At 35.6% G+C, this 18,753-nt stretch overlaps 1 protein-coding gene and 1 pseudogene across 1 annotated transcript; one reads left to right on the top strand and one right to left on the bottom strand.

Annotated features, from left to right (window-relative positions):
* The first annotated feature begins 7,475 nt into the window (after window positions 1-7,475).
* Window positions 7,476-9,250, top strand: LOC7484762 (AAA-ATPase ASD, mitochondrial-like; annotated as a pseudogene).
* Window positions 9,251-9,332: 82 nt separating this feature from the next.
* LOC7483454 (DDT domain-containing protein DDR4) lies at window positions 9,333-18,132 on the bottom strand. Its single transcript, XM_002317966.4, has 12 exons — window positions 17,436-18,132; window positions 17,228-17,338; window positions 14,939-15,025; window positions 14,775-14,812; window positions 14,616-14,697; window positions 13,559-13,665; window positions 13,193-13,352; window positions 11,778-11,870; window positions 11,477-11,600; window positions 11,003-11,045; window positions 10,699-10,887; window positions 9,333-10,616 (listed from the first exon to the last, which is right to left on the bottom strand). Exons 1-12 carry the CDS (start codon window positions 17,805-17,807, stop codon window positions 9,869-9,871), a joined length of 2,154 nt encoding a protein of 717 aa, XP_002318002.2. The 5' UTR covers window positions 17,808-18,132; the 3' UTR covers window positions 9,333-9,868.
* Between the last annotated feature and the right edge of the window lie 621 nt (window positions 18,133-18,753).

Here is an 18,753-nt window from a genome sequence, read left to right as displayed (position 1 = left end):
CAGCACAGTAACCGGCTAATTATATCTTCATTTGCTGCAGAATGTGAATTGCTCACGTTCTGCATGCAAATGAAACCAACCGAAAAGGACAGATCATGGAAGGAGAGAAGTGTATTTGTTGTCGTTGGCGTTGGCATGAGGTGGCAAAAAAATGATGGTGGCTGTTGCGGTGGTGACTGTTCTTCGTCTTCCTTGTGCAGAGGCTCAAGCCTCTGTTTTCCTTTATCTTCTCATGTTTTGATTGCGCTTCCCCGTCTCTGTTTTTGTTTTGTTCTCCTTGTCCCTATGTGTTCTCTCTTTCCGGTTTGTTTTGCTTATGTTTCTCTTCTTTCCCTCTCCTCTATTCTGTTTTCCTTTTCCTTTCCTTCACAGTGATGAAAGGATGAAAGAAAACCCCTCTCTGTTCTCCCCTGATCTGCGTTATTCTCTCCTATCTCTTTCTTTTCTTTTTCGTTTTTCTGCTCTCTCCTTTTTTCTTCTCTTTTTTGTCCCCTGTCCTTAGGTCAGTAAAGGAGGCTTATATATAGCCTATACACAGCTTCATTTAGGAAACAAACTACACTAATCTAGGGTACCATTCCAGGTTACAATTAGCTCAAACAAATTAGGAAAACAAATTATTTTGATTGATATTCTGATGATTCTAGTGGTTATTTTCCCATGATTAAAGGGTGGTGCAGCTCTTGTCTGCCCTCCCACAGCTGGCAACGTGAGGCCAACTGTTTCCTTCGGTGTGAGGCAAAAAAAAACATGGTCTGCAACTCCAAAAATTAAGCGTGATAATAAAGGAACCAACATGAATTTGCAGAGAAAAGGAAATAATGGCATACGGGGAGGGGTACTGTTCAAAACATAAATGAACAGTACCATGCTAATTAATTCCTATGTTGTTTCATGCTGTAAAGTCTCAAACGATGGCCTTTTTTTCTTGTGAAGAGAAGGAGAATATAATCCAACGTGGTGGCCAGTAACAGAAATTATTATGATGTTTTCTGATCCAGTCCCTATTCAACGAAACTAATTATCTTTCCAAAGTTTAAAATTTGTCTTTAATTAACCCGATAAATTCTTGAAACATTAACTCGGGTCCCTCGAATCAGACCTGCAAACTCAGGTCAAAATCCTGCTTGCGGCAATATTCTTTGCTTTCATGCTAGACATTCAAACAGAAATATCTTGAGCTTCTGATATCAGAATTAGGCGATTCGAAAACCTAAATTCATTTACACATATAGGACTACAACTTTCATGAAGGATTCAAAGTGAGATAAAATCATTTTAAAGAACAGAATTGCAAAAAAAAAAACTCGGGCTGGAACCCTTCTCACCGCAGGATTCTCTACTTTCACGCTAGATATTCAAAAGGGAATATCTTGAGCTTCTGATATCAAAATTAGGCAATTGAAAAACCCAAATTCATCTACACGTACAGGTCTACAACTTTCATGAAGGATTCAAAGTGAGATAAATTCGTTTTAAAGAACAAAATCTGGCTGCAATCTGGTTGGTCAAAAGGATCTCTTGATCTGATTCAGGAAACTGACAATGCCAAGCATCCCAATCTGGCTGCAATCTGGTTGGTCAAAAGGATCTCCTGATCTGATTCAGGAAACTGACAATGCCAAGCATCCCAATCTGACTGAGAGTCTGCCATAAGAACAGTGAGCTCTAATACCCAATAAAGGTGTAGGTCAATTCTTCAACATGTCATGAGTGACATAATATAGCTAGGGTCAGATAATGCACGAAACCAAGTCAGAATCAAAGCCTAAGTTGGAACAAAAAATTGCGACAACAGCAGAATCAGTTTTTTTTAGTGCAAATTATGAGGGATTTATCCAACCTTAAAGACCAGATGAAAAAGGAATGAATTTAGCATTATGAAGACTCCTAATCAGTCTAAGAAACCTAACGATTTTGGCAGCAAATGGGAGGATAAAGAAAGTGGAAAACAACTCAAACAGGGTTCGAAAAATATTTCTTTCTTCTCTGCTTTTATCAATCTTCCAGCAAACATGAGTTAAACTCCTGCACTCGGTTCAAAAGGGGTACACATCATCTTCAACACATGGGGCCTAAAAATGAGTAACAACAACACTAATACGGAGTCCATATCATATATGAAAACTATGTTGTTGCCCATTAAATATCGTTGAAAGACTAGTAAATTTCTAAAACTAACTGTCACATCCTTGTAGAAAAAAAATCATAACCAAATAGAAAGTCCGCAAGTCAAAAGGAAGTAAATAATAAAATTCTTACAGCCTCTATTGACCAATATTGTGATGCCTTTCTGAACTTTGATTGACCTAAAAGTTTAACCCAAGGTAGAAAAACATGTCAGGAGACTCCACGTAAAATTTCAGCTCGATCCAACAGTCGGATTAAGAATTATAATTGTTGCCGTAAAACTGGACAGTTGTGCATTTTATGTCAGAATCCGAATTTGATTGTTTTTTCGTTGCCCGAATCATATCAATGAGTAGCCTTTAAAACAAGCCCATTGAATTTAATTGTGAAATGTTAGCTAACATACTAAGTATTTCAAATGATGATCCTCATGTATATGAGATGAAAGTTATCCCTACAATTGAGGGATTTATATATGTTGAGACGATTATTATGCATACCGGGAGAGAAGTTTTCAGGTGCAAAGATCAAGAGTCAAGACTTGATGCTAAGACCTATATTGTTTTATAGGGTCATATCATATAATATTTTGCCCTAGAAAGGGCACTTTGATGAAGTGACTTGTATGGACTTATGCCTTATCAATTGTATGATTAAAAGAAGGCCAACTAATTAGCCATTTATTATAATGAAAATTTTGATAATGGAAATGGTCAAAAACAAAAGTCCTTGTTTTATGGTCATTGCTTAACAACTATCTTTGAACATTTTGATATTGAATTCACGAATACAGATCAGGCACCGTATTCTAAACATTTAGAGATAGATAATAAAACCCTAACAAAGATAAAATTTATCTTAAATAAGGATGGTGCATGGGTTCCGAAAGACCAAATTAAAGAGGAAGTGTGTGATGAAGAAGACGAACAACAAGTTGGTGATGATGAATTTGGTAATGTATTTGAGACACCACCTTTATCTTCCTCTCCTAAAGATGTTGGTACTAGCTCATTGAGATTTAGGATGGATGATCGCCTAGCCCATTTTGAGGTTGATGTGAGTTATCTTCGAGAATCACAAGCACATATCCTCTCTAATCAAGAGCATATGCTTGGCGACCTACGAGATATCAAGGATATAATGACTAGCTTGCTCTCTCGCTATCCACTACCCTAGATGATTGTACCATTGGCTTCTTATGTTTTTCATGCTTTTTATTTTACTTTATTTCCCTGTTTGTAATGAATGATGTATTTTGAATATTATATTATGTTTTTATGTCTCACTTCTCTAATCTTTTTCACCTTTTCTATTTACTTTTTGTTAATGACAAAGGGAGAGAGAAATGGGAAAATAAGCATTAGACAGAGAACATATATATATATATATATATATATATATGAATGCTTACATAATTAAGGGGGAGATATATATTTATATATTGCATATTATTGTTTAAATCTCCAATGGTATATTGCAAAATATAGGGGGGGTACATATCTTTATATCTATAAGAATACATTAATTGTTATCATAAAAAAATAGGGAGATTTTTGACCTATACGTCACATATTAATATTTATAATATCTTATATTTTGATTATAACAATTAAATGGAAAATGGACTAATGATATGCTTGAATGAAATTAAGTTTAAATATGTTTTATATTAAGATCACATCAACAAGCATATGGAATGGAATGAAGAAATTCATCACCAAGTCCAAGATGTGTAAAGCAATTGAAGACTTAGCTATTAATGATTCATTTTAGAACTTATTGTTAAATCTTTATATTTTACTAAATAACAAACTAAAATGAACTCACAAACTTCACATTGCATGTATAAATAGGATTGATATACATTTAATCAGTTTAAGTTTCACTAAGTTTGAAACAATCAAAACTGGTTTTTAAGCTAAACCGGTTGATCACTGTTCATTCGTGATGAATACCTGATAATTTTGCAAGAATCGGTCAACCGAATGGTATGATCATTTGAACCGATCGAGCGCTTTAGCCTTCAGAGGCATTCCAATAGCTATAAACAGCTAGTTTCTTTTGAAAACATATATATAATGCAAAATTAAAGTGAGATTCTAAACATATATGATATATAAGCTATTCCAAAAGAAAAATCAACTACAAATCATTAATCCTAAGTGATGCTAAATTAAATATTTATATTCTAGCACAAGAGTATAAAATCTCACACTCATTACATTTGAAGTATCTATTTATGATCAAACTATTTGAACTACTTACATGATAATTCATCCTTATTATGTTTTGTCACAAATCAGCTAGAAAAGAAGAATGAAAATGTCAAAATGATTCGCTTTAATTAGTGAAGGATTATTTGTGATGAATTTGTTTAGATTGTTTATCCAAATTAGATAAAGAATTAGTCAAGTTTATCTTATAGGATATAACGTGATTATTTTTGTAATTATCTTGTTTGTTTGGATAAATTATATAGGAAGTTCATGTAGAAGATAAATACAACTTGGCCAAAGATAATTGTCACATAAGTGTTTTTATGAAACATAGATAGTAGTTTGTTAAGAATGTAACAGACTAAAAAGCTTGAAGATAATGTTCTTATCCTTATCACATGGATGTGTATAAAAGAAAGGAAAATTTGAACCATCAGTAAGGTGAGTGCAGCACTTATATCGGAGCAAAAGTGCCTAACTAGCTAAGAAGTTACACAGAGTTTCACAACATATACTCTTAACACATGAGTGGAGTATGAAGAAAATTCTAAAAGAGAATTGTTCATTGTAGAGTTGGAAAGCCTGCAAACATCCAAGGGGAGTTCCTGAGTTAACTATTAGCAACTGGATGTTCCAATTAGGATGACAATAGTTTGAAGATCGCTAAGTATTATGGCAAGCTACTACGGTAGAAGATAAAACAAAATGTTTTCCTTGATAAGTAAGATAGTATAGTTACAAAGGATTTGTAGTTATAAATATTTCTCTTGTAATCTTCTAAACTAGTGAAAGTTGTGTATTTTAGGTTTGGCGTCCCCGAAGGGTTTTTTTTTTCTTTTGAAGAGTTCTTCAAAAGATTTTTTTTTATAAACAAATAAGTTATTCATTTAATTTTTTCATACTTATATTAATTTGGTTACTAATTAGTGTTTAATAATGTTAGCAGATTGTTTCTTAACACATAGAAAACAAAAACAAGGTTGTCAATTATTTTTCCAAATAAGTTTTCAACTATGTTATTTTCTCAAAACCTTTTTCCTATTATGCTACTTTGAAAAAAAATTGTTCCAGCATATCAAAAATCAAGCGTTTGTTTTGTATTTTTGTTGTACTAATTATGTTTTATAAATTGTTTTCAAATATTTCACTAGTCAGATTTTAGATTTTTTTCAAATTAGCACTGTTTAAAAAATAGCAAAATAACACATTTTGAATTTTTTTGGCAAAATAGCATAGTTTGATACATGTCATGATTGAATAACGTGACATCTTAAGATGTTGTTGGTGGAAAACTTGACATTTCAAAGAAATTCTTAAATGAGCTTACACAAATTACAATGAGAAAAAAGAAAAAGAAAGACATAAACTTCATAGGCATATCAAAGCTCTGATTTCGATACCACAGATACCATTAGAAAGATTTTGATTATACGAGTCTAACAATACAAAGAAAGGTCACCAATAATGATTGAAATGGATCATATGTTGTGCCTAAAGACGACAAGTGGCTTACTTACTTTTAGGCGGCGCATGTGTCTCACTCCAATCATCGATGATGATCTTTTTTAGTGTCGTTAGATTTATCTTGTCATGATCTTTTTAATAGTAACAGTGGTGTCCTAATCAAGTATTTGGTATACCTTCGAGATCTTTTTTGTTTTGTGTTTTGGTTTCAATTTTTTCTTTCTTTTCTCTTCTTATTGTAATTGCTCACTTATTTTTGGACGATGTGTGTGGCTCACTCATGTCACTGTTGGTGACCTTTCTTAATGTTGTTAATTAATCTCATTAACATCTTTCTGATGGTACTGGTTGTGTCGAAATCAGAACTTTAATGTGCCTTTGAGGTCTTTTTTTCTCTATCCTCTCTCCTCATTGCAATTGGTCGCTTATCTTTGGACAACGTGTATGATCCATTTTGATAATTATTGGTGATCTTTTTTTGTGTCGTTAGATTTGTCTTGTTGAGATCTTTTTAATGATATTAGTGATGCATAATTAGAGTTTTGATGATTCTCTATCATCTTTTTCTTTTTTTTTTTCTATATCATCTCTTATCTCCTCTCATTATAATTTGTGCTAGCTCATTTAATAATTTTTTTGAAATGTTGTGTTTTCTAATCACGACAACATATCACATTTCTCAATCGCGCAACATGTATAAAATTGTGTTATTTTTTTTAAAATAAAGTTGTATTATTTGGCCAATATTTTTTAAAAAAAGGTGTTACTAAGTGGAAATACCCTAAATTTTCTCATCTTTTATGGATATTTCAGTGTTTAGTCCTGGTACTAATATTCTACATTTTGTTCAATTTTTAATGATTGAACTTGTCCACGATGGGGAGCAGCATGAGAATCGATTCTCTTCTAAATTCAAACAATAATCTTAAAGAAGAAAAATCTAGCAAAACTGCAATGACCTTTCTCATCTTGATTGATGGAAAAGTATGGATGACTGACCGATGACTACTGACTGGTCATTGCAAAAAGCTTATGAGATGAGATGCGATGACCCATAGGTTCTGTACGTCATAAGAACCTGCCCTCTTCTTCCCCGTCTGCAAAACTGCAATGCAACCATTTCCGAGAGCTGTTTATTCGAAGGCATGGCAAATGAGAATCGTACGTGGATTCACATCATATGAAGTCCCAAGTGGTCAGAAAGTGAACTGAAACTCGCCGGTTTCTTTCACTCTCTTGCACTTCACCGAGAAAATGACAAGGTCGTATGTCTGTTAATTAAATTAAATTGAACAAATATTGAAAAGGCAAGGAAAAACAAAACCCACTACAACTAATCGAGAAAGGACCTCCCAATCCGTCCACAATTGTCCATTTCGTTTGAAATTAAAAAATCTAGGCGGTGGCGTAGTGGTAAAAGCTTGGGATCAAGAGTTTTGTTCCCTCTGTGGTCTCAGGTTCAAGCTCTGTGGTTGCTCATATGATAGCCACTGGAGACTTACATGGTCGTTAACTTCAGGGCCCGTGGGATTAGTCGAGGTACGCGCAAGCTGACCCGGACACCCACATTAAACTAAAAAAAAAAAATCCCAGTTGAGTGACGCATGTTCCATAATGCTTCCCTTTTAGCAAAACAAAGATCATATCTCGTTCTTTACCTTTTTTTTTTTTTTTTTTCTAGTCCTCGTCACTCACTTTGCACAAGGGAATGCGATTGCAAAATGCAAACCCATCGAAAAGAGACTTGCAGTAAGCCTACAGAAACACAATAGCTAGCAAGAAAACGAGGATCACAAAAGTGGTTTACCATTAGCCTAGAGAAGAAAAAACCATGATTGTACCTCAAACAATGGCGAGGTGTGGGCAACAACGGGTTCAACCATTGCCAGTTTCATGTTCATTTGGGCCCCGTATGAGGTTCGCCTTTACTTTGGCAAGTATACACAAAGAATCATGAGCTTTTTCTATCCTTACATTAAGATATCAATCCATGAGTACACCGGAGATCGCCTCGAGAGAAGTGAAGCCTACTATGCTGCTGTTGTGGCATATCTCAGCATTAACTCATCCAAGTGCGCTAAGAGACAATATGGCAAAAGATTGCAGCAACTTGGTGCTTACTAATGGACGAGTATGAGAGAGTCAAAGATGAATTTCAGGGTATACAAGTCTGGTGGGTTTCGAGCAAAGTGATGCCACCACCACAGTCCATGTATCCTCAGCAAGAGAGAAGGTATTGAAGGCTCACGTTTCATAAGCGGTACCGGGAGATCATAACTGAGGCTTACTTGAAGCATGTGATACAGCAAGGGAAAGAAATTACGGTGAGACACAGGAAGCTTTACACTAATGATTCAGGAAACAAGTGGCAAATCTACAAGCAGACCACGTGGAGCCATATAGTGTTTGAGCATCCTGCCACAGTCGAGACGTTAGCCATGGAGCCTGCAAAGAAGGAGATTATAGAAGATCTGGTGACTTTCAGCAAGAGCAAGGATTTCTATGCCAGAACTGGGAAGACGTGGAAGCGAGGGTATCTTCTTTATGGTCCACCGGGGACCGGAAAGTCTACCATGATTGCTGCAATGGCTAACTTGTTAAACTATGATGTTTATGATCTCGAGCTCACAGCTGTGAAAGAAAATACCGAGCTTAGGAAGCTTTTGATTGAGAGTACTAGAAAATCCATCATAGTGATTGAAGACATAGATTGCTCGCTTGATCTGACTGGTCAGCGGACTAAGAAAGAAGAGAAATCTCCAGATGAGGACAAGGAGAAGTCGGAGAAAGAAATTCGCAAAGAACATAAAGAAGAGAGCAGCAGCAAAGTGACACTTTCTGGGTTGTTGAATTTCATTGATGGGCTATGGTCTGCTAGTGGAGGGGAGAGGCTTATTGTGTTCACTACTAATTACGTGGAGAAGCTTGATCCTGCTCTGACAAGAAGGGGAAGAATGGACAAGCATATTGAGCTCTCTTACTGCATTTTTGAGGCATTCGAAGTGCTTTCAAGGAATTACCTGAGACTTGAAGCGCATCCTTTGCTTGATAAAATTGAAAGCTTAATGAAGGTGACCAAGATCACACCAGCAGATGTTGCGGAGAACCTCATGCCCAAGTCTCCTTTGGATGATGCAGAGAAGTGCCTTTCACGCTTAATTCAAGCTCTTGAGGAAGCAAAAGAAGCAGCAGAAGCTACAGAAAATGATGAGAGAAGCATCCACAAAAAAAAAAGCTCAAGCAGCTACCAAGGCAGCAGAGGTCCCTGCCACGGAAGATGTTGCCCAACCACAAGAAAATAGTCACCGAAATGCCAAAATATGAATTAGAACTAGCAGTACCATCAGTTGTATTAATTCCCCTTGACGTTTTCTGGTCCAAGGTTGCAGTGCAGAGGTTATAATCAAGCAGAAATTTAAATTAAAATCTGCACCCACAAATCCATTGGGGTCTTAACACTATTCATGCAGTTGCATCATATAAGAGTTACAAATATCATGATATAGTTTAATTGAGTCAAACTGGCATAAAAATCTGGGCATTAAAATCCAAAAAGGATGATAATTACAACGTAGGAAAAATGTTAAATTGGAAAGTGATACAATAATTACCTTTCAAGGGAGGATGATCCATCACATACAGAAAACAATGCCCTGACCTGATCATTTTATCAACACAACCAACCAAAATGTTCATGAGGCAGATCATAGCCACGATCATGAAAGATTAAACTATAGGGCCTGAACATCTAAAAGCCAAATCTTTCAGCTACAATATCAGTTAAGGTTATTGTACATTAATTGGATAGCATAAGTAACCCCAGTGAACTCTCATTGACCCGTTGTAGGCTTCTATGAATGTAGACATGCTAAAAAATGACTACCTAATCTACAGAACTCTCAGCATCAAGTTGCTCCTTGCTGCAAATTGCATTAAGGTTGTTGCTTAGCTTATGCCATGGAAGAACCCAGACGGTAATTTCCTCCACAGGCTTATCACAAAATTTAATAACATTTTACTATCATACATTGAGCTTCTTTTCCAATAGAGAGTGAACCTCAAAAATCATTTCTATCTTCATCTTTCATTACCGTGTTTGGACTATCATCAAAACCAGAACCCGGTGCAAGTTCATTGAGATCAAGGAAACGTCTTTTTCTTACACCCTCAACTTCTTCTTGGACTGGGCTATTCGATTCCTCAGGCGGCTGATTTTGCTCTTCCCGTGCTATCACGGTGTCACCTTCAACAGGCTGATCAACTTTCATATTTTGCTCATCATCATTGCCATCAGAATCTCCACTTTGACTTCTGGCTGAATACTCTCCATTCTCACTTGCATCTGAGTGCTCATCTGATGCATTTGATTTCTCGCGTTTTATTGACTCTGTTTCTGACTCAGACAGCTCATATTGTCGGTAATTAATCTGGTTTCGGGTGGCTCTTCTACTGCGTCTAAGACCTGACTGGATCTCATCAACAGACCTTAATTTTGTTTCCCTGCGTGTACGCCCTGGCAATTTCTTGAATTTTTGGGGCTCATCACTATCCTCACTGACACTCAAGGAACCCTCTTCTTCGTCTTCTTCCTCCTCCTCTTCACCATTTTCATCATCCCACTGATACTCTTCATCCCCTTCGGAGCTGCTAGACAGCCTCTTCTGCTTACGTTTCCTCAAGTATTCATCATCATAGACAGCTTCTCCAACTATATCATCATCACTGTCAAAGTCTGCCTCGTTATCTGAAACTGCCTCAACAAACTCTTTTGCTGAATACCGTTGAGGCCTCTGTCTTCGTCTATTGCTGCAAGCCATTATGCAATGATAAGTTTATGTGCAAGATCAAGAAAACATTGTAAGTTCTGAAAGACAGAAACTTATATTACCTCCGGTCCAAACCTTCAGATTTATGGTCTTCATCCATGTCATCGTAATCAAGAGAATTAGGAGATGCAGCACTGAAAGTGCCATGTTGCGATGCATGTGAAGGACCACTCCATTTACCATTTGTAGAAGCTTCAGGTTTAGAAAAACCTTCTCTCCTGTGAACAGGTTCTGGGGATGGTGGTTTGCGCCTAAAAAAAGTAAAGAATGAGAGAGATTGATATTCCATGGCTGAAGATAAAATGAATTCCTCCAATCATGGGAACGAAACAAATAAATGATGAATGTCCATGATCAGTAGCTTACTTTGTTATTTTGATAGCCTCATTGATTGACCGATCATAATCATCTGCAAAATATATTTGATACAGCAATCAGACTGCCCATTGTTGTATGAGAACAATTATTACTATAATAAAAGCACATCCTAATTTAGAAGTGCTCATCAGCCAGAACAGATGTCTGAAAGTTCAGCAAAACTGAGGTAACATATGAAAGTTTTATTCAAATTAGAATTTCAAGAACATTAGAGGGATGAAGTTGCAAAAAGTAGATTTCCCGGTTTACTTTCCAATGTTAATATAAATTCTCTGTTCAACATCCCTCAAGTTCCCAAAAACAAAACTCCTGGAATGGTAAACATAGAGAACTAGGCATTATAGGTAAAATCTACTTTGAGAGAAATAGTAATAGGAAAATACAACAGGTGTCGAGAGTAATCAATTACAACAGCTAATAAATCTATTGCCACTGCATGTTTCATAAGTTTTCTTTGCTTACCAAAAGTATATGTAACAGGCTTTCTATCACGGAGTGAACGTCCTGGTGCAAGTCCATCTATGTTCAAGAAATTATCAAGAAGTAAAGCCTGCCTATGTTGCTTTTTCAGCAACCTCTCTTTCCTCTGAGCAAACACAAGTATAAAAGAAGGAATCCTGAATATGATTTCTTTTTAGGAAAAGAGAACTTAAAGCAGATTTCAATCAAGAATACCTAGAGGCAAGAAAGAAATAACGTTTCTTTCTTGATTGATGAAATCCAATTACCTAAAACATGTTAATCACTAAGCAATTTTCAGTACCTTGTAAACCTTCTCAATCTCGGGAAGCATGTCATTCTTTAATTTCTTCCCCAACGAAGCCTCTGTTCTATTTTTGCTAGTAAAGAGCTTCTCCTGCAGCAGTTTAAAAAAGCCTCAATGAGGAACAATACCCCCACAAAAGTATATAGCAAATGGCCACGTTAGAAACCATCAGGTGGACCAAATGTATTTACCACAACTGGAATACCACTGGCACTAAAAGGTTAGTGTATAGAATTGTTAAACATAGCGAAGTTTCACTGTCAACAACTGAACTCCCAAGATCAGTAAGAAGCTATTTTGAGATAGCAAGATTGGTTCGTAATTAGTGTATCATACCAACTTAATTTTTACTTTGTTTTTTCAGGTTTTTAAACCTATCAAAGGAACTGTCAGCAATGGCAGCTGAGTATAAAATTGTAGAAGAGAAGGCTAGCCCTCACACAAAAAATTAAAAGTACTCATTACAAGTACAATTGCTCTGATGAGACCAGAAAAGGAAAGTGTGGCACAAAGAATGGTATGAAATACAAATCCAAGAATGGTATGAAATAAAAATCCACCAAATGAGAAATCCAAATATGGAACTTGAGAGGGTCAAGGCTCATAGAGGATAGCTTTGACAACATCACCACAATTTGGCATTTGGCCATGAAGTTACAGTTGAAAAAAATGGGTCTAGCTTCTAGACCTCTTGACTGGATATGCGTTTTACATTGTGAATGATAGGTAGTCTCAAAAATTTAACTGCCACTAAAAGGATCCATTATTAAGATGATTTTTTTGATGCACAGCTCAAACATCTATTTAGACTTCCTGCAGCCTAAAGAAAATCTCATCCCAATCCATTTTCAACTAACATATGTCAATGGGCACATACAAGCAAACCCTTTATGTACAATCTTGGAATCCATTTTTTCACCGACTTGGATAGAAATTGATTGGAAAACCCACTCTGTTTTACAGTCAAATTTAACAGGAAGCAGGGAGGGCATCATAATATCTAACTTATACAAGGCCCAGAATCATACAACCTGACATTCTTTGCGCACAATAATTCTCTTTTGTTCTTTACTGTAGTAATCCTCTATTAGATTAATATCTCACATTCTCATCATCCATAATTCGGTTTCATCAATAATCATTACTGCAGGAGAAAGAATCTATAGAGGAGACATATTACAAGGAAGGCACACTGCCACGGATGTCAAGGCACATCACAGATTCAAAACATAATCTCACAAAAACACATTATCATCCACACAAAAAAAGAAAGGGAATGAGATATGATCGTGAATTTACCATGAATGCTTGTAGAAATAAATAGAAAAGTTCAGATTATAAAAACCATGACAACCTTGCATCAATACTTGAACAAGGCACAAACACAAAATCATGCCATTGAAGTAACTTACGGAAACATCTTGAAATTCTTCGAAATTAGTTGCAACTGTCTCCCACAGGTATGTCACATTAGGGATGATTTGAGATCCCTTTGCCTTTGCTTTAGCCTTCACCTCAGTTTTTCTTATTTCCCGGTATAACCTTTGACCAATCGTCGGATCATCTTCATACCTGCATCAACAACAAAACTGTAACTGTAGAACTTACGCTACACAAAGGACACAAAAACTACAAAATAATAGGAAAAAAAAAGAAGAAGAAAAAATCTCTAGTTATAACATAAAAATATCCAGCTGATCATTTCAATCATTATAAAACTGATAAGCAAACACAACCATAGTAAATTAAATGCATCATTAGAAGCTTATCTCCATTACCAGTAATTAATTCCTTGTGAATCACCTCCAATACGTTCCTTGCGAAATAATGAAAGTTGAATGCCATGCTTGAGGGAGTTGTCAATGTAATTCCGTATATCTTCTTGCTGCCAAAGATCACCCAGATTCAATTCCATCGCTATAGAAAAAAAAGTCCAAAGAAACTAGTGCAAAGCAACCAAGATGTTCAAAAAGTTCAAAGACAAATAAAGAAACAAAATAATATCCCAAGAAAAAAATAATAATAAATGGCAAACCCCATCATAATTTCTAGTAAAACATCCCAACAAAAGCTTTCAAAAGCAAGATTTTATTGCAAGCCACAAACTAATTCAGTTTGATAAAAGGAGATAACCTGTGGCAGGTGTTCCTTACTTAGGTGATTAATGGAAGGTTTGACAATAAGGAAATACTTCTATATGGAAATGATTAACATGATTATAAATAAACACAAGGCACTTCTAGAATGATGCGTAGAATACATAATAAAGAACAGCATCTAAATTATTCTGTGGAATACATAAGAGATGAAACTTTTCCTGAGATTACAAGGATGCCAAAGCTTTGTGATGAAAAAGTATTCGACAGCAACAAATAATATTTTGAATAGTGAAGTACATGCATACAGGACACAATGATATTGAGATAAATGAAAAGAATACCAAGTAAATTATCCACCATATATACTACTCTACAGAAAAATAAGGGGCTCAGTTATGCACAACAAAGACAAATAAAACAAGAGTTGGGACCTATTTGATTCAAGCTGAAGGGACTACAAGATGAAACAAATGCCAAAAGGACTGGTGGTCACATTGTACAAAAACAAAGGTAAAAGTTCTTAGAGAGAGTCAAATTCTCCAGAAATTTCATTTATCTGTCCCAACAAAATGGTCATCAAGGTATCATGCTCTGTTCTCCATCCAATCAAACAAATCTTAACATGAATTTAATGCTGCAGTTGACATGTATTGCCAGTTTGAACAGTAAAATGAGAAACCAAGCAGTAGTAAAATGACCAAGAATCCAACAAAATTTTTGCTGCCAGTGACAATACCTCAACACGAATGTCACATAATGCTTTCAGTATCACCACACGGACACTAGGATCAAGTGTTTTATACACTTCAACCTCCACCCTACATTAAGGTGAAAACACAAATCAGAATCTAAAAACATTTGATTCAAGAGTATCCAGGAATGCAAATCTGCTCACCCATGTGAAGCAACCAAGGGAAGTTCCCCATCTGCAACCTGCAAAGACACCAAAGTCATCTTAAAATGATATTCGCAATAGCTAAATCCCCCCCCCCCACTGGTCCCTTTTTTTTTTTTGTTCAATACTGTCAACATTAATTAAAAAACAGTATAGTGAATTACCCAGTGCCACCAGTCTCTTAATTTTCTGCACAAAACAGTAACCCAAGTATCTCGTGTAAGGGCCATTCTGGTAACAGGGGGGATTGCCTAAAATGAGATAAATCAAAAGCGATGAGAAATCAATGTTGCAATAGTGCACATCAATGTAATATAAGCTGGCTTTCCATCAGGAAGAGCATAAATATGATCCTGTTGCACCTCAAATACTGCATCAGAATGCAATTTGATTTAAGTAGCAGTTAGCTTTTCCAAGCATAATTTATCATATCAATCAAACCAAACCATAAGAAAAGTTTCCTTTGTCAAATAAGATGACCATACAAAATACCACATATAGTTTGCTGCCAATACATAATTGGGTTTTACCATTTATGGCCAAACTTAGAGCATTTATTGAAAGTTGATATCCCATCTATCTGGTTTTTGGGGTAATGTAATCTAGGCGTTACGTTGCAGGGAAGACATGCCATTATAAAGGGAAATGCATGTTACAAATACAATATCAATCAGAAAATAGTAAATACACAACATATAACAAAGAAAAGAAAAGGATGATGACAAATATGTAACACATTGGTTTGGTGCCCTATCTTCAGTAAATATCAATTAGTTCAAGCATGTGATTTTACAATGCAAAATAGCAACATGTGAAATGCTATACTTCCCAACTAAAACTTAAATACAAATCCATAATGTTTGTTTGCTCTACTTCTAAGATTTAAAACCTTTGCCTTGAAACTCTCAAGCATGAATTCAAACTAAAGCCAGACCATAGATTTGTATAGATAATTAGAAATCAATCCATAAGTCACAGGTGAAGATAAACTGAAAGGAACCAAAAAACATTCTCAAAAATTTCACAGATCACAGCTACATGATAGAACTTCTTTCAAGCATCTCCCATTTTAAAATGATCATCTAGATATAGTGCTCAAAACTGCATGGATAATGGAATTATTTCTGCAGCAATTTATACTTCAGTGGTGAGGAAAAAAAAACACTGGGAGAAACCGCATTAACTAAAAGACCTAACCTAGCAGCATATGCAACCCTAATAAGCTACAGCATACCTAAGAATCATGCAAGTCAATTGTGCATTAGTGAGAATCACAGTACCTCCAAATCAATGATTTCATCAAAATAGGTGATGATATCAGTATAGGAACTCCAGAAACTTGTGATATCATTTCAAATCAAGACAGCAAAATTGATAATATTGTTTAAATTTAAAAGAAGTTCCTGCATGAAAAATTGTAGGTTAGCAGTACCATTCCCTATCCAAAATATGATCCAAGTCATCTTGCACCTTTTATGTTGTAAAACACCATATTTGCTTCCAAAATTATGATAGCTAATCATGTTTTTTTCCCTCTCTTTCTCTGTGGAGAATAATTTATCCTCCTGTGGGGATAGCCAAAAACAATAACTATTCAGGGTTATCACTTTACTATCAAACTTGAGAAAACCCTAGTCTGATTTTAAAGGTGCACACCAGCAACATCACATGAACTCAAGTTGGGCAAACAAATTACTGCTTCTTCCTGTTAGACTACAAAAGACTAGCCATTTATCCAGCAAATATTTAGGCATGTTTCCACCTACATATCACGTTTTGCAACTTTCTGGAGGCAACTTATTTGAAATTATAGTGAATTCCCAACACCTATGACAAATCTTTCGACATGTCTGACTTGAGGGCCCCAAAACATCCACAGATTCAAGAAGTTGTTAAGGATACCAACTCCAGTGGTATCTCTGGTGACCAATGATACCAAACTTCCTACAAGTAATAATTTCAGATCAGCCTATACAAGCCTTGAACATGTGGCACATATGATCTCAAGCAGTCCCTAACAGATAGAAGCAAGAGCCTAAACTAAAACCCACAAAACTCCAATTTATCTTTCTATTGTAAAATAAATACTGCGCATCCAACCGCATACTTCAAAGGTAAAGTTCCATAATGGAAGAAACAAGAGAAAGCAGCATTCAATACTCAAATTGACACATTAAAAAAAAAGTTATTTGTTTAAGGTATTTAATCTCCCATGAAAATGCTATTGTGCAACAATCAACTTTGTTCGCAGCAGTAGAAAATGAAAAAAAAAAAAAAAAAGACAAATAATTTGATGTTACCAACTAACATTGGACCCTCAGCAAAGTAAAAAATATTTGCTGTAACTTCAGCTTCTAAAGATGCAGAACTCAAGAGGTTCCATCCATCCATCCAAAGCAAGGACAAAAAAAAAGTTGTTGAAGTTGAAAAGGGAAGGAAAGCAAGCACTAAACCTTTAACAAAGGCATATGAATATCCCCCAAAGTATCATTAGGTGTAATCAAAGCTGTCTCAAACTCCTCAGCTGAGAACTCCACTGTTATATTCAATAGATGCCTAAATACCTGAACCATCAATAATTTTAATGATATTTTTTTTCTAAACAAATCAAAGTCTCCAAGAAATTAGCAAAACCCCAAAACCAAAAAAAAAAAAACTTACATTTAAAAAATGGAGTACTGAAGCTAATTCCCACATGGAGCGGAGGCTCCACCTCGGCAACTGTGCCGGCTCAGGAGGGGCCACCAGCTGCGTCACGATCTTGCTACTTCCACCACTGCATTGCTCTTTCTGCTGCACCGAAGACTTATCTAACTGCTGTTGCTGTTCCTGCTTCTTCGGCTTCTGCTTCCGCTCGATCACCGCCTGCTGTTGCAGCCTCGCCGCCGCCCGTATTGTACAAGCTCGCGACGGCCGATTGCTCCTGTTAACAGGCGGGGTTTGGGATTGGGATTGGGCTTGGGCGTCGTCGTTTAGAGGAGTTTGGGCGTCGTTTTGGGAGATCGGTGAAGGCGAGGGTTGTTCCCGAGACATGGTTAAGGAGAGAGAGATCGAGAGGGTTTATGTTAGTTAATGTAGGATTACATGTAGACGATCCTCGATGTTTGCAGAGAGAGGGAGAGATGGAGGACCTAAGGTCCTAACCATCATCCATCCAATAATTAAATTAGTATTATTATAATTATGTTTGTGATTTTTAATGCTTAATAATGCCCTAATATTTATTATTGGAGGTGGAAAAAGAAAAAAAAATTAGGGAGACTAAGGACTTGTGATTGTGAAGTTGGAGGGTGTCTGTCGAGAGAAGGAAGAAGGAGAATGAGGGGACACTAGCCTGCGAATTTGGGGGAGAGTTTTTTTGTTGGGGGGTTATTACCTTTTTAACCCAGGGCTTATATTGGGTGTTCAATTTGGGTTTTTTTCTTTTTAAAAAAAAATCCTCATTTTCTAGGTTTTTTAATGATGATATATATTCGATAAGATAATTTTGGCTTGGTTGATTTTATTTTGGGCTGGGTTAGGGTAATTTCTAATTAATACTGGTTTATCATTACAAATTATAATTACAAAATTAAAATAAAATAAAAACTAAAAATATAAGTAAAACACTTACGCTCCAGACTAATTAGATTGAAATAATAGAATTACTATTTCACTTTTTTATAACAAAATCAAATAAATTGTAGTTGGGATAATAAAGATTTTTTTCATTTGATTCATTTGTAATTATTATATTACTAGGAAATAAATTGGTTTTTTATATTATATTTACATGAAATGATTAAATTATTTTTAAAAACAAAAAAATTAAATCAACATCCTGGAATTTTTTTTGTATTTTTACTTAAAATACAATTAAATAACTATATTACCCTTAAAATAAATAAAAAATTAACTTGCATTCAGTGTCGTTTTCATCTTTCTATCATATTTTTATTATTATTATCAAGTTAACTGATGGTTGATTTAGTAATTCAAT

This window comes from Populus trichocarpa, chromosome 12 (assembly GCF_000002775.5).
Source record: "Populus trichocarpa isolate Nisqually-1 chromosome 12, P.trichocarpa_v4.1, whole genome shotgun sequence".
NCBI classification, from domain to species: Eukaryota; Viridiplantae; Streptophyta; class Magnoliopsida; order Malpighiales; family Salicaceae; genus Populus; species Populus trichocarpa.
This window is presented reverse-complemented; position numbering and strand designations above follow the sequence as displayed.